This window comes from Sus scrofa, chromosome 13 (genome assembly GCF_054392235.1).
Source record: "Sus scrofa isolate SSC_HxYL_T2T_F1_AM1 chromosome 13, Sscrofa_HxYL_maternal_Yorkshire_Landrace_v2.0, whole genome shotgun sequence".
Classification (NCBI taxonomy): Eukaryota; Metazoa; Chordata; class Mammalia; order Artiodactyla; family Suidae; genus Sus; species Sus scrofa.
The window spans coordinates 103,973,753-104,000,686 of record NC_139395.1 but is presented as its reverse complement, the minus strand read 5'-3'; the positions used below and the strand labels follow the sequence as shown (position 1 = coordinate 104,000,686).

Below are 26,934 nucleotides of genomic sequence, written 5' to 3'. Positions count from 1 at the left end.
CAGGACTGCAGAAGGTCCTGCTCCAAAGGATCCACAGTGAGATGGGCCCTCCCAACAGCTACCTGAATTCCAGTAACAAAATAAATCGCAAAATGTACAATGTGAGAGGTGTCTTGGAAAAAAATGATTAGCGCTGAGGTGATGAGGGGAAGACCAGAGGAGCTCAGAAGGATTCACGAATGTGACAGCAGAGAGATGCATGAGAGAGGAAGCAAGGATGATGCTGGTGTTTACAGCCATAAGCAGAGGCCCCAGATGTCATGGGTTAGGCTACAGTCAACCCAATTTCTGTATAGTAAGGAACAGGGACTCATTTTTTAGGTGTTGAGGTATTACTTCAATCTAAGTGCCACCCACCTGACAGATCTATGGGAATGAACAGAGGTGGGAGGAGTATAAGTTTTAGAGCAAGGATGCTTTATGAGAAGAGCAGGCCTGGTGAGCCACTGAATGAGGAAGGTTTTGGCCAGCCCCAGGGCCCTTTGAGGGTGGGGAGAAAGGCAGTTGCTGAGTAGGAAACATGGATCTCAGACTGAAAAGCGGGAAGAAGCAAAGACAGACTCAGCAGTCTTGCAAATGGGAGCTGCCCACAAGGATGTTCCTGGAAATCACCTAAGGCTGCCCTGGGCTCCACGTAAAGAGCAGCCTAATATTAGGCCTAACACTGGTGGCCACATACAAAGGTTTGTGAGTTACAGAGTTAAAATTATATAACTCTGTTCTTATGGTACAAACAGAACAGTGTTCATTTACACAACAAAGTAGTCTAAAAAGCTTGCTCTGTTAGCATCCATAATAAAACACTTTGAGAGTTCTCTTGTGGCACAGTGGGTTAAGGATCTGTAGTTGTTATTGCAGTGGCTTGGGTCACTGCTGTGGCGAGAGTCTGATCCCCAGCCCAGGAACTTCCACATGCCATGGGTGTGGGGAAAGAAAGAAAGAAAGAAAGAAAGAAAAGAAAGAAAGATTGATTTTGTTTGCAAAAGGTTTGTTTTTCTATCTAGAGTTTCAATTAATCTAGATATGATTTCATATAATTATTTTTGTCACAATCATGTTCCCTGAGAAACATTTTTTTAAAAAATCGTTTTCTATCAATTTACTCTTCAGTCATTTATGAAAAATCCCAAATAACCATGTCAAAATGAAGTAAGAGTAGAGGTCATAAGGAAAAGGGCCAATCACTGTCTTTTTGCCTTTTCTAGGGCCACTCCAGCGGCCTATGGAGGTTCCCAGGTTAGGGGTCTAATCAGAGCTGTAGCCACCGGCCTACACCAGAGCCACAGCAACTCAGGATCCAAGCCGTGTCTGCAACCTACACCACAGGTCATGGCAACGCCGGATCCCCAACCCACTGAGCAAGGCCAGGGATCGAACCCGAAACCTCATGGTTCCTAGTTGGATTCGTTAGCCACTGCGCCACGACGGGAACTCCAGATATTTTCTGATGGCATCTCTCTCTCTCACCAAAGGCAACAAACAAAATAGTCAGAAGTTACATTCCTCTGAGTAAAAGCAAAACAGCCGATGAACGAGAAGGGGAAATGCTGAGGCCAAGAAGATCAAGTTCAACTGACCTCCACTCACAGTGAGGATAACCAGAAGATTCACTGACTCACTGCCTGATTTATCCTCCAAACTTTACCAGCCAGGGAGGAAAAAAAAAGTTGGGTACATATCACAATTGTCTCTAAATTACTGAGAGCCATTCATTCTGACCCACTAATGGGGATTTGTCTCAGCTTGCATACAAGTCTTAAAATAAGCATTCTAATTTTAACTTGATAGAATCTCAAAAGAGACTTCCAGATCACAAGACATAGTTTGAACTGGAGCCAGCAATAATACTGCTTATGTTAGCCGTTAAAATAATCCCTGTGACCCGGTGTTACCAAAAGATCAGATAGAATTTTCATGACTAGTTTAGCAGTTGAGAAATGTAGCCAGCAACGTGTGCATGAGACGACAGAACCGGTCAGAGCAGAAAACAAACTCATCCATGACAGTGCACACAGGAGCACTTTTGGTTCTCACGAAGCTCTTTGTGTGCAATACTCAATCTGGTACCAAGAAAGAGAAACTCAGCATTTTTGGTGAGACCCTTCCCTGGGAGATGTGGCAGCCGTGCCAACCATCCTCCACCCATTTCAGTGACTCATGTTCTCTGGTCTGTGGCCACTCACTTGTGTACCTTTTCAGGCTCCCTCTTTTACACAAACCTTCTCCCACAGCCAATCAATCTTCTCTCACTAAAAATTTCCTCCTCTTACCTACTCAGAGTCTAAATCAAGTGCCATAAACCTAAGTGCTCAGGGGGTGGGCTGGTCACACAGAGATGAAGGGGAGGGCAGGCGTCCATGGGACAAATGCAGGTCCCATCACCAGCAGCAAGGAACTGCAGCCACCAGGGACCCACTCGACTCTTCCCTACCTTTCAAGCTAAATAACCCTCCCAATCATGGGCCGGGAGTCAGAACATCAATACTCAAATCCAGACTTTAGCAACCCCAACTTGGACCTAGTCAACTATGCCACCTATTAGTTTGGCCTCTCTTCTCAAAGTAACAGGCCCAGCACCAGGATGCCAGGCCACTAGGGAGACTTTACTGGGGATAGTGTGTCCTTCAGTCTTCCCTGGCTGATTGCTTGCTCATTCATTCATTCATTCATCCAAAAAATAAAAATAAAAAAATACACCCACCTACCTGCATCTGTGCTTACACAACCATCCTACCTCTTCTCTGAAGCCAACCTCTCCACTTGTACACAGGGACGCATCCTGTCACTCTGCCAGTCTCCCTCCAGGTTTCTGCATTATTAGTGCTCACGCACCCTCTCTGATATTTCCATTAGCATACAAACATGCTATAACTTTTCCTATCTTTAAAAACCACCACCACCACTACCACCACTGTCCTCTCTTGATCCTACACCCCCATCCAACTACCAATACACTTCTCTTTTCCCTTTTAAAGAACATGCTTCAGAAGAGTTCCAATTCTCCATTTTCTTAGATCCAAGGCAATTAGGCTTTCTCCTCCAACACTTCATCAGAGGTGACCCTTCTAAAGCTCCCGGTGACCTCCAAGCTCTAGGTCTCAGCTGTCCTCTGACCACAGGATCTGACACCGATGGATCACTCCCCCTAGCTGAAGTGGTTTCTTTGCTTGGCTTGTGCAACACCTCACTTTGCTGGGTTTCCTGTTGCCTTGCTGTTCTCAGTCTCTTGTTCCTGTTGCTCCACATTTTCCCGTCTCAGGGCTCAGTCTCTTCTATCGGAATCACTCTTTGGGTTAAATTATCTTTTTTTTTTTGGTCTTTTTAGGGCTGCACCCACGGCATATGTAAGTTCTCAGGCTAGGGGTCAAATCAGAGCTGCTGGCCTATGCCACAACCACAGCAACATTGGATTCAAGCCGTGTCTGTGACCTAACTACAGCTCATAGCAATGCCAGATCCTTAACCCACTGAGTGAGGTCAGGGATCAAACCCTCATCCTCATGGATACTAGTCGGGTTCTTAACCCGCTGAGCCACAAGGGGAACTCCTGGGTTATATCATCTTGTCTCACAGCTATAAAAATCATTTATATGCTGACACTCCCATAGCTATCTCACCCAACCTCTCTCCTGAACTCCCAACTCTTGCAGCTATTTATATCTTCCACATTTTCACTAGGATGTTTAATACCCATCTCAAATGTAATACACTCAGTACATCTCTGATCAGTCCCTGCCCCCGTGAACCTGGTTTGCTCACAATCCTCCCCATCTCAGGAAAATGGCAGCTCCTTTATTTCAGCTGCTTAGGCCCCATAGTTGTAACAATCATCTTTGACATTTTTCTCCCACATCCCATCAAACATCTGATTTTTCAAAAGAGCTTGGAAGTCTACATTTCGTGTGAAGTTCCCTAATTTTTAAGCACTGACAACTGAGAGAATAAAGAAAACTGTGAGGAAGACAAAATACATCTTGTGACAAATAACAGTCTGCAGCCCACCAGCTCGTGACCTTGGAGGAGGGTGCAGCTTTCACTTAATCCACAGGCATCCCCTCCTGTGAGCTCCCTCTCCTACTGAGGTGGCATTCCTCACCCAGGCTTCTGCCCATGATGTCACTCCTTGTGCCCTCTGTGCCTATTGCCACAGTAGCCTCTGAAGGCTGGGGTGGGTCTGGCATGGAAGCTTTCCCCCTCCATGGAGAAAAGTCATGAGGATCCAGAAGGGCAGCAGGATAGGCAGCAGCAGTAAGCTCTTAGGCCAGATCATCAGATAGAGATAAATGCTGAGAGGTGAAGTTGGAGTGACACAATGGCCATGCTGAGGAACAAGGCACCTGGTGCCCTACAGCATCATTATCACTCAGAAAGGCTGCAATTGCAACTTGACTCTTCTTCAACACTCAAGCCATGGGCTGTGCCACAGGCTGCACAGGAAGCTCTGCACACATAAGCATCTGCCAGGTAGGTGGAACTACCGCCTACTCTTTCATCTTTGTGGTATTTGGTGAGCAGAATGAGAAGTGGCTTCTCTGTGCCCCAGGCCTGCCCACTGAATGAACAGGCGAGTGGACCAACAAGTGGCTGAAAAACAAGAGCAACACAAACTACAACTCCTTGGGGTTTTAAGCAAAAACGTAGGAGTGTGGAAAGGAATGAACACAGCAAGACTATTGCTTCAATGACAACGGTCCGGGGAGAGCTACAGCTGAGGGCAGCTCAGAGATCAGGGAAAAACAATCAATCAGAAACACACAGGAACAACAGAAATTAGGACTCTGAAGGGTCAATTTCACTTTTTGAAAATATTGATTTTAAAGAGGTTTGATAAGTTCTTAGTGAATAAGCCACATTTCTAGAAAAGAAATAATGCCTATGAGAAAACACCCTCAGAAAAGTTTAAAGCAGTAAACAAATGAAAAAAAATGTTTTGGGTTTCTAGATCTAGCTCCTGAGATTAGACCAGGTCAGGTCTCAGATCATATCTAAACTCAAGTAAAAGGATAAGTTAAAATATTTATTGGGAAATTATTTGGTAAATCAAGCTCTGAAGTCTGTCAATTTGACCCATTAGATTGTATGGCAGTTTGAAGCAACAACAGAGACTTTTTTATCTTTGCTTTGGGCCCATTTCATATAGCACAATATAACAGAAACAGCTTTAAGTCAGTGGATTTAATAGAGAACTAAAATGGAACTAAGGGGCTGATTTTAAAAAGGCTAGTGAGACTTTGCCTAGCACTATGCGCAAGCCACATTCTATGCTATACGGTTAGAATAGGCCCTCTGGATGGAGAAAACATAAAGAAATGAATACTAAGAGCCTGCTATTTCCCAAACATTATCCTAGGCTCTTTCAGAAATATTATTTCATACGAAATGCACTTATAAATTTGTTTCTCAATGCATACATTACAAATTAACTTAAAAGAAGCTACTAAGCCAAGGATTTTAGTTCTCCAATTATGCTATGTTAAACAGTATCTTTTATTACAGAAAATATTACTAATTTTGTTTTTCAAAAACTAAGTGGTAAAACTAAAGATATGGAGACAACCTACGTGTCTGTCAGTGGAAGAATGAATAAAGAAACTTAATTCCATTATATACAGTGTAATATATATCTCAAAGTTTTAGATATCTAATGTTCTAATGTACAGGATGGTGACTACAGTAGTAATAATAAATTGCATACATGAAATTTGCTACAAAAAAGAAAGTGGTAAAACCAGTAAGTGTGTTTCCTTTGTGTTTCATTCTATCCAAATGATATGCAGAGAAAAGCATTAGCTATGCTACCTTCATGGCTCAAATTTTGTTACTTTTGATTCATGCTAGGTCATCCCTTAGCTGAAAAAACATCACATAATAGCAAAAGGCTATACTGGTCTAAGATGTCCAAGTACTAAGATCCTGGGGCATCTAAATACTGCCTTGGTGATCTCATGGCACATGGTTGCTAGAAGCTGGTGAGACAAATTATCAACCCTTCTTCCACCAACCCTCTAAACTACTCTGTGGCCATTCTACCTGCTACCACCTGTGTGGCCCTTAGGGAAGGCCAACACACCACAGAGCCATTTGGTCCTGGAGGCCACCAAGGTTAGCCTGAGCCCAATAGTGGGGCTTGATTGGGTGGCGATGGTGGCCCAAATGCTCATGACCATCCACTTCAGCTTGAAAGATTTGGGCCACAATTTTATATTGAAACAAAAAAGAAATGCGAACTGCCTTTTCACCTCTTCCTGATTGTAAGAAAAACGTCTGTGGAGATGGATTATCTGCAAGAAAAACAAAAGCTTTCTCTGGCAAAGAGAAGGGGAAAATGAGTTCTGGATCTGGTTTCCACTTTCCTAAATAGGCGGCAATGGGGTGAGGCAAGGCAGTGCTTTGAGGCATCTCATCACCGAAATGTAGGACTGACACCCCTGAGGGTAAGATACACAGAGGGAGCCTTACCTCCTGTTAGGCCCCACGCCAGCTGACGTCCAGCTAAATGGATGAGGTCGCTCCCAGCTTCCCCAGTGCATCATCTACTCTATGGTTACAGCAATACATCAAGCAGATTTCCAAAATTAGCACTCATTTGTTGATCCAGAAAGAAGAAACCATCCTAACCATTTTGATAATTTAGATCCCAAACCGTTTTTCCGGGCTATTCATTCAAAAGATATAAAAACAACTGGGTTCCTGGGAGAGGGGGCTGAGGCTCAAGCAAATAAGTATATCTCCTGCCCAGCCCAACCCCCAAATCACTTAACTCTGCACCACCTGCTTCTTGTTCTTTATCAAAATAAAATAAATGCAAATCAGGTTATCACTGAAAGGGACAGTGTGTTTCACCTTATGTAGTAAGGTGAGACTCAGAGGAAGTCTGAATGAACCAAAGGGGAGAAGGGGCCATGTTACATGAAAAACATGAATGTGAGTCTTTAAACTCTAGGTGGACTGTTTGGGAACTAAGGTCAACAGGAAAGATGCCAGAGTAACATCTCCTCAACGTATCCATCTCAGAACCCATGTTCTCTACACATGAACTGCTGCAGAACTGCTCACATTCACTAATGATTCTTTCTCCTTTGCACACTCATATTTTTGTTTGCTCAGTTGAATCTGGTCAATGAAATTAAGTCACTGCCCTCTTACAGACCAATACAGTTCTAGAGAGTCAAGCTACCATGGTTGGTAGGAACACTGCTCAAACTGGCAGGGGTGGTTATGATGCGATGAGGATTATAAGGAATCAGACCCACAGAGAATATTATACTGACTGAAGTAAGTCAGATGGAGAAAGACAAATACTGTATGATACCACTCATATGTGGAATCTAAAAAATAATACAAATGAATCTATATTCAAAACAGAAATAAACTCACAGACACAGAAAACAAATTTGTGGTTACCAAAGGAGAAAGGGAGTAGGGAGGGATAAGTTAGGAGTATGGACTTAATGTACAAACTACTACACACACACAAAAAGATAAGCCACAAGGATACACTGTGTAGCACAGGGAATTAAAATCAATATTGTATAATAATGAACATTGGAATATAATCTGAAACAAAATAAATGAATTACTTTACTGTACACCTAAAACTGGAAAAGAAAAAAAGAAAAGAAAAAAAAAGAAAGGAAAAAAAAAAAAAAAGAATCAGGGCCATACACTTCCAAGCAAGACAGGCTTGTACTTTACAAGGCCAAAGATCAGTGGCAAAAATAATGCTTCTCATATTCCATCCCTTGATATCAAGGGATGGAATCTTGTTCTGTTTTGCTTTACTCAGACCACAGTTGGTATGTTTGAGAATTTGCCTGTTTTGTTTCTAGAAAGGGAAGTGAATCAAGAGGCTGTAATATGTCAGAGACATATGCCAAGAGAACAGGGAGGAAAGAACACAAGATTCTTGTAATCTTTATCTGGGGGATGTTGACAGAGTATGCCCAGAAAAGGACAGAAAAGGAAACATTTCTGCCACAAAAAGGCAGACACGCACCCTTACCAGTGGAGCAAGACTTATAGAGAGACTTTGGATAAAGAAATATGAGGAGTGAAAGGCCCTTTGTTTCCTGCTCACTCAGGAGTACCTGTGCCGGATGGAGACTGGAGAGCCCAGCCCCACTCAGTTGAAGAGCTTCACTGCTCACGGCTGTGTCTCAGGATCAACCTGACAGCTTGGCCTCCACTCAAGAAACCTGAATCATCTTTCTTGGTTTTGCACAAATGAGTCAGAGGCAAAGGATAGGGCCCAGGCCTTCACAGTGAGACAAGCATTGTAACTAGGCTGTATTCCTCACTGAATCAGAATGCCCCAGAACAAGTGAGAAATAAGCATGTTGCCAAAAACAACAATCATCCACCGAGCACTTTATGTGTATGAACTCTCTTCATTCTGACAGCCCAGCGAGGGAGGTATTGCTTCCCTCTCACTTGGCATATGCTGGACCTGCAGCCCAGAGCCTTAACTGCCCAGTGAGGAAAGGGCAGAAGAGGCTGCATTGGCCTCTCTGGCTGGGAGACTGCTCGTACTGCCAGACCACCTCCCAAACAGAGAGGACTCGGCACCTCATGTTCACAAAGTGTGAAGGGTAGGCCAGGCCCTCTTCCTACCTCTTCACATGACTGCCTCCCTTCATGCTCACAGGGACCTTTGCAGGGCACTGAGGCAGAGAGACCTTCAGAAACAAGCCCAACTTCTACTGAACTACAAGTTCAGTAACTAGTAAGCACCCAGGAAGTGGCTTTTCCAGGATGTGAACAGAGGTAGTCTAGTTCCACAGGCCCTGCTCTTGACCATGACACCACATTGCTGCCAGCATCTTGCTTAATTAATCCTCACCAATACCACGGAGGGAGCAGTTAACACCCTCATTTTGGAAAATTGAAGCTCAGCAGCTAGGATGAGGCAGAAGTTGGGTTTGTGCTCAATCAGTGCTCTTGACTGTGACACAGAGATGACTCATCAGAGGGCCAGGCACAGCAAGAACCAATGGGAACCTTTTCCCATAAGCAGCTAAGTGCCCTCCGGGTTATTCCAAACACAAAGTAATGGGTAACATTAAGGCCTTTACTCATTACAGCCACGTTTCCCACAAAAGACTTCCCTCAAAGTCTCCCTCAAAATGACAATGAGGCACCCCCAAAATCTTAAACCCCACTCTCCTGCCCTTACCATTCCCCACAAGAGTTAAACCATTTGCACTTACGCTTTAAATGCTGGGAGGTAGGAGTATATAGAAACACTGCTTAGGTTATAAATAAATGGCAGGTGTTTTCTGATATCTGTTGTTGCCCAGCTGCTAAAAAATGTGTTCAGTAAACCCTGGTCCCCACCTGAAAGAAAAAAAAAAAATCACAGTCAGATTTCAAGGACAGTCAATAATTCAATAGGAATACATAATTGATCTTTTACAAATTGATACTAATTTCATTTTTAAAATAAGAAACTGCATGTTAAAGACATTTTAGGGGATGGCCATTTCCCTGAGTTAATTCATTAACTCAACAAATATTTATTGAGAAGCTACTGTGTGCTCCTCAATAAATGTGCACCAGGTGCTGGAGTGTCAATGATAGACAGAGATATAGTCATCATCTTTATGATGGTCTGGGTGAGGTGGAGGTGGAGCTCGAGCTATCAGCAAATCAAGAGGCAATAACACCATCATGAATGGGGTGCTATGAAGCATGTGGAGGTGGCTTGAGACCTGGTCTGATGGGTTGGGGAAGGGTGCCAGGAGGAAGCTGTATTTAAGCTAAGGGGTACATAGGCGATTTGACAAATGCAGGTGGAGAGAAGGGGAGCAGATAGTATTCCAGGTGGAACACACAGCACCAAAGACCTGAGGGGGTGGGCAGAAATGCAGCTTCAGAAAGAAGAGCTGGAAGGTGGTCTGGCTAAGTATACTGAAGAGTGGGGCAGGGGTCGCATGGAACCATGGTAGTCTGCAAAAGGTAGGCACCAACTCGACCATGCCGGACTTGGATTTTGGATTTTATTCCCAGTGAAAGATTTTAGACTTTCTGTTAAGAGCAATGGAACAGAAAAAGAAGTCAAAAGCAGAAGAGAGCAAACTGGGAAAATGGAATTGATTCTGGAGCCCCCAACACTGACATAAGGCTCATGGAGAGAAGGCCACACTGCCCTCCTGCCCTGGCCACACCTCTGGGCAGGTGGAGGTTGGTTCTCACAGGGCCAACATCAGCCACAACCACACAGCACAGTGCTTGCTGAGACCTTGGGGTTCCTGGATTTCACTCCCTCACACTTTCCTTGGAGAGTGAGGACCATGGCCATTCATTCAAAAGCAATAAAAAGAATAAAAATCTAAATAGCTAAGTATGTGGCCTAAATCACAAGCACATAGGTAACCAGATAGGTCACTAAGCCACCGCAAAACACCTCCCACCATCGGAGTCCATGTGCTTCCTATCTTAGGCTCTTGAGATTTCAGAACACACACACAGGACCAGATTCTCCCATGCGGCAGAACAGCAGCTTGGGTGTGTGGGTGTGCATATGTGTGCACATGGGCATGGGTGGGGGCGGGTGATAGTCAAGGAGAATCCTGCCCTTTGAAAGTGCGAGGCTGGTACACGGCAGTTACTTCCCTTCTTGGTCTGCCTTGACTGACACCTAGTTTCCTTTCTAAATACAGAGCAAAATTGACACAACACTGTAAATCAACTATAATTAAAAAAAAAATTTTAAATAAACATGTAGCAGCTGTCATTATTATCCATTTTTCTTAGTTTTGAAAGAGACTTTTAAAAGATGGAGATGTATTTAATATTTGGAACTAAATAAGTATTAAGTTTGGGGCATTAGGTTTAAAGTCCATATGTACCTTACCTATCCTCTGTGTATCTCATCCTTTCTAAATACCCTGATCAACTCTCTGGATCAAAGGTGTTCACTGAACAAATGTCCATGGGGCAACCTTTTCGTAGAGAGGCTCTGACAGGTCCCCACTCCTCAAGGGACAAACAGCTCAACATAGAGTCAAGGTTTCACCTTTGAAAGTTCTAAAGGACAGGAGCTCCCACTGTGGCCCGAAGGGATTGGCAGCATCTTGAGAGCACTGGGACGTGGGTTTGATCCCTGGCCTGGCACAGTGGGTTAAGGATCTAGCGTTGCTGCAGCTTCAGTCGAGACTGAAGCTTGGATCTGATCCCTGGCCTGGGCGCTCCATATGCTGTGGGGCAGCCAAAAATGAAAAAAAAAAAAAAAAAAAAAAGAAAGCTCTAAAGGACAATAAAGATGGCATCAGGACATGCTTTATTTGTTATATGATCCTCTAGCTATAGAGAAGATTTTATCTATATAGACTAATGCATTTTGAGACACAAAATATTAAAGCCAAAACACCACACCATTCATCAAAGGCTTATTTTGGATTCTATGAAGATACCCCAAATCATAGAAACTGACGGTTAAGGTACAGAGGCCTAAAGTCTTACAAAATTTCTTTTTACACATAAACATCAAATATAGGTTCAGGAACTATTCATTGCAGCTTTATTTGTAATAATGCAAAACTGGAAAAAATCCAAGTTTCCTTCCACAGGTATATGAATGTGATACCTTCACACAATTGAATATTACTCAGCAATAAAAAGGAATAAACGATTGATACTGCAGCAACTTACACAGATCTCTGAATTATGCTGAGGGAAAAACTCCTGTCCCACAAGGTTGCATACTGTATGACTCCATTTATGTGCCATCCTTCATATGACAAAATCATAAAGACAGAGAACAGATCCCATGATGGCCAAGGTTTGCGGTGGGGCGGGGCAGGGCGGGGGAGGGAGAAGGGTGGTGGTGGCTTCAAAAGGGAACAAGAGGAACTCATGTGATGGAACTGGTCTGTACTCTGATGGTGGTGGTGGTTACACTGATCTACATATTTGATAAAACTGCATAGAAAACATATACACATGTACCCATACCAATGCATACATGCAAAACTGGTCAAGTCTGAATAAGATTGGTGGACTGCCTCACTGTATCAATTCCTGTTGTGGAATTAAAGTTATACAAGATGTTACCATCAGGGAAAACTGGGTGAAGCATATATGAGACTACTCTATACTGTTTTGTTGTTGTTTTTATAATTGCATGTAACATCTATAATTGTCTCAAAATTAAAAAAAAAAATTTAAGTCTAAAGGATTAATGTGGCTAAAACGTAAAATACCACCAGGAACTGTTAGCATTAGAGTCTAAATTCCACAAGGACAGAGATTATGGCTCTTTTTGTTTACCACTGTAATTATAGCACAGTGTGAAATGCCTTACACGCAGGCAAGTTATTTGTAGAATGGACACAAGAACCTTGAAGATGTTTGTTAGCAGCAGAAAAAGCTGAAACAACTTGAATACTGTACCATGGAGGAATGGTTAGTACACTGTGATACAAATCACTCACTGAATATTCATTATTCAGCCATTAAGACTGGTGGTTATAAAGATCATCAGTCCACTGTGTAATATAAAGATATACAATGACGTACATCATGAATATAACTAAGAACATAAACATTCCTACCAGAAGAAAATAAATCAAAAAACAGTAACTGTGTTAAGTGGACTGGGTGTCAGAGATGGTCCCCCCCAAATTTCCCTTAATATTGTTATATTATTTTTTGTAATTCTAAAATATTAACAATATAATTAGGGGCAGGAATGAGAACTGTACAAAGGCTTTTTCTTTCCAGTTTTAACTTGTTAATTTATTTTCATTATGAAACATTATCAAAAACACATATGTGTAGATTATAAAATATACTAATAATAAAACTAAATAATATACCCAGTACCCATTTAAAAACTCAAACATTACCAAGACTGTTTAAATTCTCTGTGTGGGTTCCCCAAGCCAATCTCACTGCCTACCCCCCAAGAGGTAACTACGTACCATGGATTTTCTTTGTAATTATCTTGCTTTCCGTCATCATGTATGTATGTATCTCCAGACAATGCATGTATTTTCACTTCTTTTTGAACTTTGCAAAACTGGGTATCACACTATGTAGTTTTTTACTACTTGTTTTTTTTAATGCCACATTTAAAGACCTTCAGCTTTATTTTATTTATTTAAATGAAGTATAGTTGATTTTAAAAATCTTTTTTAAACACTTGAGCTTAAAATGACAACTACATGCACTGAAGAAATCTAATCCCATGAAGGTCGGAATAGCAGCTGTAAAGGAGAACTTCCCAGTCTGACGGGTGAGTCTGGGAAACAGGAGCCAGAGCTGTTGATCCCTCAGAGCCCCTGGCCGGCTGCCTCTGGCCACAAAAGGCCGCTTCCATTCACCCTCAGGTACCCTACAAATGCTGCCACTCCCTCTCTCGTGCGCCACAGCAGGGCGGAGAAGCACCGGTAGAACAGGAAACAAGCAAGAAGTGGAAGAGGCAGAGCAGCTGACGTGTGCATCAAGGGTACCCATTCCATTGGCAAGTCCTTAAACACTCCTCTGGAGTGGACAGTCCATATAGACCATGAATCTTCTATGGCCACTGACGTCATTATGTGACTATGAAGGGTCACCTTTTAGCCAAAAATTGTGGATTAAAAATACGATTAAATACCACCTAGATGCTTGGGCCTTCATAAACAAATTTTAAATTCAACATTCTAACCATTTTTTTCCAACAATTCCACACCTCAAGGTCAGGCAAATGTTTTAGTTTTACCAGAAAAATCTATGTGTGGTGCTATAATATCCTCTTTTAGAAATCCTTAAATTAGAGCACAATTGAAAGCAGAATGCAAATCTAAGCATGTCTGTGCTACAAAACATACAAGGATGCCATGAAGACTGCTGAATTTTCACTACAAAAACCCTATGACTTCTGTCCAGTACATTCAGACTTCTGGAGGCAACTTTATTTATTTTGACAGGTGATGACATTTTTAATCTCAATCATCTTAGAAACCACAAGCATGATTAGCAGACCTGCCAGCAGCTGTGATCCAGCAGGCCAGGGTGTGGCAACACAGGTGAGATAAAGGAAATGGAATAAGAGACACATGGTCCATGTTTTGCAACCAAAAGCAAATAACCAGGTTCCCTATCTTCCTTGCCCCAGGCTGGTCAAGTGCTAGTGATAACCTTTCAAGCATTCGGTACTTTCCAGGTCTTTTGACCAGAGTCATGAACCTGGTAAACGTGGACATAGCACAGCATTTTTCAGAAACTGGGCCCATTATTTTATGAGACAGAAATGGAGTGCTGTCTTTTAAATCTGGGCACTTGTCCAATGCTTATGTAGTGTGTGTGCTTTTCCATAGTTTGTTGGGCAGCTGGCTTGCTTACTGTGGATAGCAGGGAAGGCAGGTCAATGTTGGTTTAAACATGAACCCTAGTAGCTCAGCCACAAGGAAAGTTCCCCCAGGACCATGCTACTCAAGCAAAATTCAGGTTTCCAGAAGCAAGGGGCATCACCTGAGAGCTCAATGGAAATGCAAAAGCAGAGCTACAGCGTGAGAACCCACAACTGAATCCCCAGGTGATCTGCTTACATATTAAAGACTTGTGGCTGCCTGATGGGAGGGGGAAGGAGTGGGAGGGATCGGGAGCTTAGGTTTATCAGACACAACTTAGAATAGATTTACAAGGAGATCCTGCTGAATAGCACTGAGAACTTTGTCTAGATACTCATGTTGCAACAGAACAAAGGGTGGGGAAAAAAATGTAATTGTAATGTTTTATACATGTAAGGGTAACTTGATCCCCTTGCTGTACAGTGGGAAAATAAAAAAAATAAATAAAATTTGGTTTTGCATTTCTCTTATAATCAGTGATGTTGAGCATTTTTTCATGTGTTTGCTGGCCATCTGTATATCTTCTTTGGAGAAATGTCTATTCAGGTCTTTTGCCCATTTTTCCATTGATTGATTGGCTTTTTTCCTGTTGGGTTGTATAAGTTGTTTATATATTCTAGAGATTAAGCCCTTGTTGGTTGCATCATTTGAAACTATTTTCTCCCATTCTGAAAGTTGTCTTTTTGTTTTCTTTTTGGTTTCCTTTGCTGTGCAAAAGCTTTTCAGTTTGATTAGGTCCCATGGGTTTATTTTTGCTCTAATTTCTATTGCTTTGGGAGACTGACCTGAGTCTTTTAGAGAATGACTCTTATTTTACTGTATCAGAAAACAGATCTCTCATAAAGGTCATTTCTACAGAAAATATCTGAGGTCATATAAACTGGGTACAGGCATCAGTGGGTGATGAATAAGATGGGTTCCAGCTCTCAATCTGATAAGGGGGCAGAGGACCATATAACAAGCAAATAATTTAAAGCAAAATATGCTTACTACTATAAGAGGGGTATAGACAAGTGCTGAAATGAAAACATGACTCACTCCTTAACACTGACTTCCTATAGTGAGCATGCCAAGGTTTGTGAATGGCCCAGCTTTTGGGGATATTTCCATGAGGTTTACTCAGGATCATCGGATTAACCCCAGGTAGCTCATGGAAATCCATGAACCCAGAGTTCTAGTCCCAGCATCATTGGCCTCAATCCATTTAAGCCAAGAACAACTTATTTATTTTACCATTTCATGTTACAGCTTTTGTTTCTCACCCTCGGAAAAAAAAAGATTTTATTTTTTGTCTTTTTGTCTTTCTCAGGCCGCATGCACGGCGTATGGAGGTTCCCAGGCTAGGGGTCTAATCAGAGCTATTGCTGCCAGCGTACACCAGAGCCATAGCAATAACAGATCCGAGCCGCTGCAACCTACACCACAGCTCATGGCAATGCCAGATCCTTACCACTGACCAAGACCAGGGATCGAACCTACAACCTCATGGTTCCTAGTCAGATTCGTTTTCACTGAGCCATAGCAGGAACTCCCTCAAATGGTTTTTTAAAAATACTACAGGAATGTATTATAGAAATGTAGGCAAGAATAATCATTTCCAAGAATACTCCCAGACCCACAAAATAATACAAGACTATCAACTTTGCTGCTGATTTAAAAAGACAAAGTAACTCACAAATATAGAGAACAAACTAGTGGCTGCTATTGGGAAGAAGGGAGGGGGAGGAACAAGAGAGGGATAAGGGATTATGAGGTACAAACTACGTATAAAAAAGCTACAAGGATATACTGCATAGCATAGGGAATACTGCCAATATTTTATAATAACTATAAGTGAGTACAGCCTTTAAAAAAATTGTGAATCACTGTTATACACCAGAAACTTACATAATATTGTAAATCAACTCTACTTCATTAATAAAATAAAATGCATCCAATATTTTAACTATAAAAAATATAAAAAGACAAAATATTTCTAGATCTTATGGTTCAGAGAGGAAGAACAGCAGCTGTAGAGATAGAAGGCTTAAGCCTCTGTGTCTTCATCTCTAAAATGAGGACCATATCAGCTGCTCTCTCTACTCAGGGAGATGCATTTTAAGTAATTAATCTCTAATAAAGCCAGGGTCATAGAGATTTTCCTCTATCCTGTTATTGTTCTCAGGATACATTTTTGTGAATGTTGCATGCAGTGTGGGATAATTGTGAGAGAAGAGAGAAAACTATCCTCACACAACCCAGCTGCAGTGTCAAGAAAGACTGGTTCAGACCTGGCTCGGCTACCAGCTCAGGGACACTGGGCAAACTGTGGTGCCCAGTACTAACTACATAGCAGGGCTTCAGTAAATATCTGTTAAATTAATTCATTAATGAGTTGAATGAATGAATGACTACTTCACAGAACCGCTGAGAAATAAGTGAAAAAGTAAAATGGCCAGCCTAAGAGCCTGTACCCATGTAACACGTTAGTCCTTCCCCCTTCTCTTTTTCTCACAGGGTTCATGATCTCTGCTGGTTACAAGGATAGAAACAGATAGATGGCTAAGTTAAAAAAAAACCAAAAAAACCCAAAAAAACTCATGGGCACAATGAGATTAAAAACAGGTCTTAAGATAAAAACCTGTGTGTACACATTAATTTTGCCATTACACATTACGACTTTTACTTTCATCTTATTCAAGATGATGTTAATGCAAGGTAACAGAATAATTTTCAAAGCAATTGATAAAACAGTCTAAGGGCCACAAGCAGCCTAGTGTTTGGGCAGCTGGAGAAAGCATAGTGTTTGGGCAGCTGTCAGAGTGGATCCTAACAAGTCAGGGAACCAGGTGAGGGACACCTGAACTGCTGAACTTATTTCGTTTGAATAAGACAAGTACTATCTGAGAATACCTCTCTCCTTCATTCCTTTTTCGGGCAAGTTCAGTCTGAAGCCTAACTAATAACAAAGATTAGGAAAGGGAGCATTGCTGTCAATACACTTTAATAGAACTTAGCACCAAATCTTTTCTGCTAGAAATTATTTTAAAACTTTATTGAACTCTCTTGATTTTCTTGCAGGAAAAAAGATCTTCAGTTTAAGGGTCTCACTGACCTCTTAGAATTAGAACACACAGTTTTAATGGCCTCGCAGCAAATATTAGATTCTACTAAAAGAAAAACATACCTAATATTCTATCACCAACTTTCTTCTATTTTTTCTTAAAATTCACTATAGGTCAAAATTTCACTACTTCAAAAAAAAAAAAAAAGTTTAGAGTATTTAGGTTATGGTGATGAATCCCAAGATTTTTTTTTTAAGTAGTTACTTCAATTTGGAAAATATGAATCTCTCTATTTTTTACTTAGGTTTTGTTTTTGAAACTAACATATAGAGACAAAATTTAATAGACAGCAATTTTCAAGCACTGAGCTCTTGTTCTCAACTGTACAAGCATTCTTAATTTAGGATACTTTGGAGTCATGGCATAAAAGGAAATAAATCTCAACCTACATTCCGATTGATTTATTCAAATGAAGAGTTAAGGGCATCAGCTTTGTTGTACATGAGTTATGTGGAGACAAAAGTCCTGATTAGTATCTATGCAATCATGACCTTCCTCTTCCTTTCTCACTGTTAAGTCCTGAATTTGACCTTATCTGGTCAGTCTATAAAAAAGTTAGTGTATGTGTATTTCACAACAGCTATTGTACAACTAACTGTTCAGGAAACATGTAACTTCAGTTATGAAGTAAGTGCCAAGACAGTTTGCAAACATTAACAGTATAGGAAGTTTGGCACTTCATGGTGGGAAATGAAATGCCAGCCATGAATTAGGTATGAAGTCACTAGTCCTAAATTTGAATGCTCGCTCTAGATATTGGGGAAGAAAAGAGACGTCAAGGCAGGAACACGATTTGCCATATTAGGATTACTCTCTTGGCCAGAGGCAAGGGTGGGGTGTGATTAGAGTGCTGATGATTAGGAGCCTGACAGCCACATTCTTTCGCATTAGAAGGGCTGTGGAAGCAGCTGCAAAGGCTCAGCCATCAGCGGCCTGTGTGGCTTGTCAGTGGACACCAAGCCCCATCAGTTCTTGCTGAATGTATGCAAGAGATTAAGCAGGACTTCTAAGGGCTTGAGATATAGTCATCTGCAAACAGGTTTTCTTTAATAGTCTAAATATTCCGGGACTTAAGACCCCTGTTCAGTAAAACTGGGGGATGGGCGGCTTGGGAGCGGCTGCGGGTCGGGGTGGGAAAGATACCTGAGGATATAAGAAAATGTGTGGTAAGGCGAAAGGGAATATCTGAAAGTGTCTGTCTCGGTGCCTACAGTGTGGCATCTAAACAAAACTGGGTACTGCCTTGAGAATCTGAAGCAAAGCATTAGAAAAGGCTGTTGCCCATAAAGAAATATTTCATCAAGTGTTAAGTTCAACAAGTCTTTACATTATTCAAATATGGATTCAACAGACAGTAAATTCCTCATAGGGGAATAGGCTGCCATCGTATGGGGCGAGCCTCCTTTGATGAGTAAGTAAAGTTCATCTGTAACATCAAGTGAAACAACCTTTCATTTAAGAGCTTCTGCTTTATGCTTCAGTTGAATTTAAACAATACACTGAGAATAACTTTACGTTCCTATCGTATAGTTGAATTTTCAACTCCTTCAATTAAGCATTTCTATGAACAGAAAAAATTTAATCCTTCGCCACCAATAAGCCAGTAAGTGGAATCCCTTACAGAAAGGCCAGCTCCTGGAAACCCTGCTGCTGAATAATGAATATGCCAGCAGATACACAGAGAAACTCCTGGTGGTTTCAGATTCTGGCTGAAAAAGCAGAAAGAGCTTTCTAGTTGAGCACTTTTCCATACATTCTTACTTCATAACAATGAATTCATCAACTCCTCTAACACCTCTTGATTCTAGAACAAGGGAGATGATTCAGATTGGTCTCTACCAGTTAATCCATTTTATATTCTGAAATTGTGACCTGGGTGATTTACCATGACATACTACCTGTTTGGTATCCAAAAGCTCACCTCACAACAATAAATCTAATACTCTTCTAGATTAGAAACTGGATTCTCTTTACACTGTTCAGGGCTCTGGCCCATCCCCATGTTCCTAACCTGGGCTTCTGCCACAAGGTCCAGTATCTGATAGTGTTACTGCTAAGAGAGTGTCTTTTTTTTTTCCCCCCTTTTTTCTTTTTAGGGCCACACCCGCAGCATACGGAGGGTCCCAGGCTAGGGGTCAAATTGAAGCTATAGCTGATGGCCTATACCACAGCCACAGCCAACGCCAGATCCCAGCCATGTCTGTGACCTACATCACAGCTCACAGCAACGCCAGATCCTTAACCCACTCAGCGAGGCCAGGGATCGAACCTGCAACCTCATGGTTCCTAGTTGGATTAGTTTCCACTGAGCCATGATGGGAACTCCAAGAGGATGTCTTCTTAGTGCAAATTCTTCTTCCTAGATAGAGCTGGGGTTTTGTTTGTTTTTTGGTTTTTGGGTTTTTTTGATTCAAAAGACCCATCAACATTAATTTTTAAAAGAGCTGCTTTTGCATACTAACACTAGTTTTGTCTTGTGTGTAGTTTGCTGTTGTTGTTTTAAAAAGAAAAGCTTTGTATTATTTTAGAGACTGGCCTAAAATAGAAGCACACTTATTAATTAATTTAACCAAAATTCTCCAGAGGATGTGAGGTGCTAAATCACAAATAGTCAGAACTTTTCTGTATTAACGTACAGCTATTAACACACTTATGCATTATGGAAAATGGATGGTGACTTTGCTAATGTTCTCCTCTTTGGCCTTAGAGATACCACTCTCTGTGATGCAGAGTCTTTTAGAGAACGAAAATTTGGTGACAAAGATTATTCATGTAGTCTTTCTACTTTTAAATGCCTCCTGAGAGAATGGGAGACTAAGTTTATTTCTAACATTTCCATGGAGACATTGCTTGTTCCTCCTGTTATCTTTTGTACTTACATTTACTCAGATTTAAAGACAATTGTTGAAGTTTTTGATTTGTCTAATTCTTTTGAATTCCTGAGTAATCATAGTTCATTCATTATACTCTAATTTGGACATAGGAAGGCCAATGAAAGGCAAGTCTGTAAAACATCCTATGTACCTACAGGAAAAAGATGCAAGTACACACACAAACACACAGCACTATTTCCAAGAACAACACAACTTAAACTGCTTGCCATATCTCACGCATCACTGTCTCCCAGGCACAAGGAACCATAGCAACTCCCTGAGAAGGGCAGCCCCTGGAAATTATTAGCAGCTTATCAGATAGAAAGAAAACAGATACATACCATCAAAACTACCTTGCTCAGAAGCAAGGTGCAACAGCTGATTGTATGTTTCAACTGAAGGCTGATAAACAAAGACTCCAGAATTGAAGCAGTCAGGCCACCCTGGGTCTGGTGCCGCCGACAATTCTTCTCTCTCAAAAAGATCATCAATATTTGCTAGGACCTGATTCAAGGGCAAGGGGGCGGGGTAGGGAGAAGGGAAAGCATTTCAGAACTGTTCTGCTGCAGCACACCCTTCTTAAGTTCTCCTTAAGTTATCCACCACAAAAGACGCAATCTGTTGCTGGTCTTAACTGCGCAGATGACAGCTGTGAGGCAGGCTGCTCCTACTCTCCTTCAACACCTGACACTTTTTACAACAGTGGTTTTATCTAAACTTTACTGTTGAGTCTTGACAGCATTCTTCAAATACCTAACTGGTCTCGTTACTATATCCATCTTTCTAGCCATCAAAGCCATACTCACCAGAGTATCTGCATCCATGAATACACATTTTGAGTACTGTGTAAGTGACCAGCAGTGGAGTTTAGTTAACGTAACACCCAACTCAGGCCTCTTCATTAAGGTTAGATGAGCAGAATCACCACTGTCCAAGACATCTACCACGATGACTTCATCAAAGACCGTCTCTAAAGTTTTCCTGTCAAAATAGAATCCAGAAAGCAGCTCTCAGTGTCTCTTCAGAACAAGTGACCCATTGAAAGTGAGACTGCATTCTTATTAGCCTAGCGATTACTAGAGCAATCCGTGGTTTTTTTTTTTTTTTTTTTTTTTTGTATATTACAATCTCTTAAATATGTCCTAATTTATTTCAGGACAAACTGTATTAATTTGCATGTGCAGTTAACTTCACTAAAATAACATGACTGTTTATGGGGAGGATGAACTAGTCTTAAAACATTATCATAGAAGAAATTTTCAAAGTTATATTGCACCACTGAATATCAGGAAAATTGTGAAATAGCTTGTAAAAAATGTGACTGATTTTGATAATACATCTTCGCAACAGCCTATGTCTTTAACAATATTTTATTAGAAACCATTTCTTGTTAACCTCTGAATACTTTTACAAATAATGCTGAGTTAAGTACATATAATATCTTCCATGAAGCCTATAACAATTTTTGCTAAAGCAGTTGATAGAGAACTTTCTGAAGCTGTGTGTCCTAAAAGAAGTTAAATAACTCAATTATTTGGTTTCCATTTTTTAGCACTGAATATAACTAGCATTTATTAGGTGCTTAGCACTCCTGACATAATGAGAGACTCACTTTAGTTTGTGAGGTACAATACTTCTCCATGCCCAGAATTAACTAAAGACGTATTTTAGAAAGCAAGCCTGAGGTGAGGTAAGTGGAGTGTACTTAGAGAAGACACTAAACTCATCACAAGGAAAACGTATGATAAAGACAGATAATCATCGAAAGTTTAAAACAGTTATCAAGCCTGAATAATAAAACTGATATTATCTGTCTCCAAAGCTACATAAAAATATGTTCCAGTTTACACAGTAAACTTGATCTTTTTGAAAGAAATCATTAGTGGTACTATTTACTACAGTAAAGGGGGGTTGGTTTCTAAGACTACATCTGCCTTCTTACACAATCGTCACTAAAGAGATTATAGACTAGCACCTACACATGAAGAGACTTTTTTTGGGGGGGGGAGTATTTTCCCAAATAACCCTTTAGGAACAAGGTTGTTAGTGTGAGATACAGCTACATGTATATATATAATGCCTCTTTTTTCAGAGGTCCTTGGCATGTGTTTACATTTTTTTTAAAAGTCACAAAAAGGTCATTTTTTATTTCAAAAGGGATAGAACACAAAAAACACAATACAGAGCTGCTAGTGTGCTCAAATATTTTTAAATAAGTTAGTATTAGAATCGAGGCAGTTCATTCAGATTCTTCAAAATTTAATTCCAACAAATGAACATGAACTAATCCAATCAAGGAGCAGCTGGTGCCCCCTGCGGTGTTCTCCAGGCAGGACCCCTAATTCAGAGAGCCCTTTGGCAAATATTCTAGTCTATTAAATTGTAAATAAAGATCTTTAGGTTACTATCTCAACAGTAGTGGAAAAAACTGCTACTTTCAAAGTCATGGGAGGTTTCCCTGGTTGGAAATAGGAACAAAGCAGGCTCTACTGCTGTTTAAGGAAAGGCATGCAAGTGAAGGGGGAGGACAGAAAGAGAATGGCCCAACTGAGACACTCACTAGGATCACCTGGAGAGGACGTGCCTATAGCAGAGCACCACTCCTGGGTGGAATCAGTAAGCACATGGGCCAGACCACTGCCTCTCAGAGAGAGCTTGGTGGGAACATCTCCCAAGAGCCAGGAAGAGGTTTCAGACCCAGGAATCTTTTACTCAGCAACTCTCATCTTTCTCCACAGGCCCTTAACTGCTGGAAAGGATATGGCCTCCATGCTTGCTGAATCCAGAAACAAGGGAGAGGGATGTTAGAGTCCCACCAACAGCCAGGCAGTGAGGTCCTCACCTCATGGAGTCCGAGACCTGTGGGGTGATGAGCACAACCAGCCTCCTGGAGGTCCTGTGCTGTTTCAGGGATGAGCCCAGGACCAGAGCTCCTTTGGCATAGGCATCATTTGTGGTCAGTGTCACAAAGGCCTGATCTTAATACAAGGAGGAAAAAAACAAAACAAAACACATTCGTTACATTATTCTACCTAGAAAACTCCACTCCAGGACCCTTTTCAACCAGGAATTTGGCAAAATCAGCTCTTTTAGAGCCACTTGCTCCATTAATAGAAGAGCAACCTCTTGAGGGTGGAGTGGTGAGGGAGAGCCCCAATGCCCATTTTAAGAATGGCTCAAGATCATTCTTTAGCAGGAAATCTTTGGCAACCTTCAAGAGGGTGTTTGAGCTATAAAAATTCAACCCATTTTAGAGTCCAGACATGCTAAATTCTCAGACTAAACAGTAGTTTAACACCCAGAGGGTGAACCTCAGGCAATTAACAGGCAATAATGAAGAGATCAAGAATTGCATTTTCTGTTTCTCCTGTTAAGGTACCATAGACAGTATTTTCAGCCAAGCACAAATCCAGCCAACAGCCTCCAATGAAAGCATCTGAAAGGAGAGGCTATATTCTTCATTCTGGTGCTTGTATCTGCCAAGCCTCAGGCTCTCTATACTGTTTTATCAACCTGGAGCAAAGACTTCATGGCCACCCAACCACCTCTCAAGAGTCACTCTGAGCCTCTCTCAGACCTCACCTCCCCCAAGAGGTCTTCCCTTCTTGATGCTTCTATCTAAAGAGTGGTTTACTGCTGTTAAATAGATTCAGGGAGCACCTCACAAGCTCTAGCAAGCCAGCCTCCTTCTCCTTGGAGAAGCAAGCAGTACTCCCTACCCTGTACCCTGGGGCCTGCCAACTAACTCTCTCTTACACACACACACACACTCAAAACTCAATCTCCAATAATCAGTTAACTGAAGGCAAACACATGGCTTATTCTTCCTCCTGGACAAACCCCACCCTCCCCAGGTCACCAGCCCAGCCTTTAGGATTTCTCTAGTCGTTCCCTGGGATGATTCTAGGGCACACTCCATCTCCAAACATTAACGTTAGCAAGTTGAGAGGATCTAAATGAACAGGATGCTGAGGATCAAGCTCTGGTAGGGCTCATTTGGGGTACCACTGCCCAAAACAGGAGTTGGGACATTTTGTCATGAAGTCACTCTCTGTCTTAGGTTTTCTCATTCTTTGTCCATTTTCCAAAGTGAAGGCTAGAAGCAGTGGAAATTCCATTGAGAAGTGAAGGGAAGTGAGAGGTTATCAAAGTGGGCCAGCACACCCCCAGCTGCGGATATGAGGGCCATCTTCACGCATAGCACTGGACTCTCCGCTGAGCTGTAGAAAGACTGGTGTTCCCCAACACTGGAGGGCCACCGGCTCGAGGAAAGCTCAGGACAGGGTCATCAGTCCCTTGACATACCCATCAACCTCTGCCTGTACTTGTTCCTTCAACCCATCACAAAATGGCAACATATCAGTCAGCCTGCCCCAAGGGTACTTAATCTGGGGCATAATGATGTTTTAATACAAAAATGGTCCTGATTCCAGGAGATCATGGGGAAAAGTTTAATAAGGTAAGCAGGATTCAAAGATTTCAGGAACCAGGGATGCGGATGATTGCCCAAATGAAGCAGGACAAATGCTGAGAAGCAGAAGCTAAATCGCCAGACCTAGCAAAGGAACAGGAAAGACTAATGACAGCTGAGTAGGAGTTCACCTTTTTAGAGAAGGCCGAACTCTGAGATACATCTGCAATCCTTCTGCAGTTCAACTGCTGCAATAACCCCGCTATCAGCCTCAAGAGCACGGGAAGGACTAGTTACTTCGGGGCCCCCCGGTCCTTGGGGGCAGATTCGCCAAGCGAAACCTTGCAACAAGTGAGCCGACGCCCTCCCACCGCACAGGGTCGGCTTCGCGGGGGCGCTCGCCGGGCTCCGGCTTCCCGCAGCCCAGCCCCAAAGGCCTAAAAATAGGCTCGGTGTGGCGGCCAGCGCCGGGGCGGGCGGCAGAGGAGCCGAGCCGGGGCCGCCCGAGTCCCCTTCTCGCACCGCCCCTTCCAGGGGTCCTTGCCCGCGGGCGGTGGGGGCGGCGCCCCAGGACCCCGGTGCGCTCGGGAGCTCGGGACCGGCGCCCCCAGGAAGCCAGCTCCCCACCCCCACGCACCCCGCTGCAGCTGCTCCACCCGCCCTTCACGGTGATCGCAGGAGGAAGGGCAAGGAGACGGAAGCAGGAACGGGGGCTGCGGCGGAGGGCCCAGGCGCTGCCTGGCGCGCCCCGAGGTCTGGACGGCCGCTCGGGCCCCTGCGGTGCGGAGCAGCTGCCGACGCAGGAAGCGACACACCCGGCTGCGGCCAGCCTGCAACTTTGCGGCGGTCCCCGTCCTGCCTGGAGCTCCCCGCGGCGGAGGGGCAGGCGTCCGGGGTGAAGGGGCCGCGCGGGGCGCGGAGCCCGCGGTCCCGGGGCTGCTGCGGCGGTGGGCCGCGCGGCGCGTACCTGTCATGGTGCTCCCGGGCGCGCCGGCGGCCGCCGCAGCCGCAGGTTGGTGACTGGAGAAGCCAGGCGCCGAGAGGGAGTGCTGCCAGCAAGGAGGCGCGGCTGGAGCCTAGCGTCCGCCCGGAGAGTTCTTATAGCGGCCGTCACGTGGCCGCGCACGCTCCCGGCGCCCGCTGGTATCCTCCCAGAAGAGCGGGCGGCTGGGGAGAGGCGGCCCCTGGGCTGCGCGACCCAGGTCATCACCAAACCCTTCCACCCCTGGGCCTGGGCTCCGGGTCCACCTCCCCAGCCCGCCTGGTCCCGGTCCTTATCCCCTGGGGCACCTGCCTAGGACCACTGGCTTCCGTGTCCCACATGAACCAGGCTTGTGGAGGGGGATTTGGGGGCGGAGTGTGGCATCACTGGGACAGAAATCCCAAAGAAATCGCGTTAGGGAATCTTACAAAACAAACAAGAACTCCACATCAGTCTAGTTAGGATAATTCACCTGAGTTGCTTGAGTTAAACATAAAGTTTAATTCCACTTTTTTCACCTAGAATTCCAAATCAACCTCTGGGGGCATTTCTTGGTGTTCTCACAATGGTTTTGAGGCCTTAACCGAAAAACAGAATAAATCCTCAGTATATTAGATTCTTAGAGTCCTCTGCCTCACTTAGTTTCATTTAATTCTCTGGTTAATTCAATGAACTGGGTTCTATAGCCTTATTTTACAGATGAGGAAACAGGCACAGAAAAGTTAAATTACTTGTCTATGATCATATCATGTACATGGAGAAGGTAGGATTTGAACCATAGCAGTTCCTTACAAAAGTGACCTTCTCACAGCAAGGCCCTGACATATACTGACTGGTACCCTAAAGCTTAGTAAATTATGGTAAATGTAGTTGGGTAATACAGTTGTTTAGGTTTATCTGTTTCACAAAATGTGAAAAGGTGAATTTGTCATTTTTTCCGGGAAGTTGAGAAATAGCTCACTGATGTGATTACACTTTTCTCCCAATGTCTTCCATCCAGCCCAAACACACTGGGAAAGCAGCTGCTGGTACAATTCTCTGCAAACAATAGTTGCTCAGTAAATGCTGAATAGAAACCAAACAGGAAGTTGACAAAATCAGGTGAAAAAATGAAATCAATGCTGTAGAAGATGATTTGTTTGTAAAGGTGGTATTGCATTCTCAAACCAATTCTATCACTGTGTCTTTAAGTGTAGGCCTGGACCGCCTGGATCAGAATCACTTGGGGGCA

General features: G+C 42.8%; 1 protein-coding gene across 11 annotated transcripts in view; it reads right to left on the bottom strand.

Moving 5' to 3' along the window:
- Positions 1 to 25,821, bottom strand: part of GYG1 (glycogenin 1) — a 38,428-nt gene extending 12,607 nt beyond the window's left edge. For 2 of the 11 annotated variants that reach the window (XM_021069595.2, XM_021069597.2), the window contains exons 1-5: positions 25,689 to 25,821; positions 23,153 to 23,288; positions 21,117 to 21,291; positions 20,652 to 20,814; positions 9,207 to 9,333 (exon numbers count right to left, since the gene is read on the bottom strand). In XM_021069595.2, the coding sequence (XP_020925254.1) occupies positions 9,207 to 9,333; positions 20,652 to 20,814; positions 21,117 to 21,291; positions 23,153 to 23,288; positions 25,689 to 25,695 (608 nt within the window). In that variant the 5' untranslated portion in view covers positions 25,696 to 25,821. The remainder of the gene's footprint in view (positions 1 to 9,206; positions 9,334 to 20,651; positions 20,815 to 21,116; positions 21,292 to 23,152; positions 23,289 to 25,688) is intronic. The other 9 variants (XM_021069598.2, XM_021069599.2, XM_084990025.1 and 6 more) reach the window with 5 other exon arrangements.
- Positions 25,822 to 26,934: the final 1,113 nt, after the last annotated feature.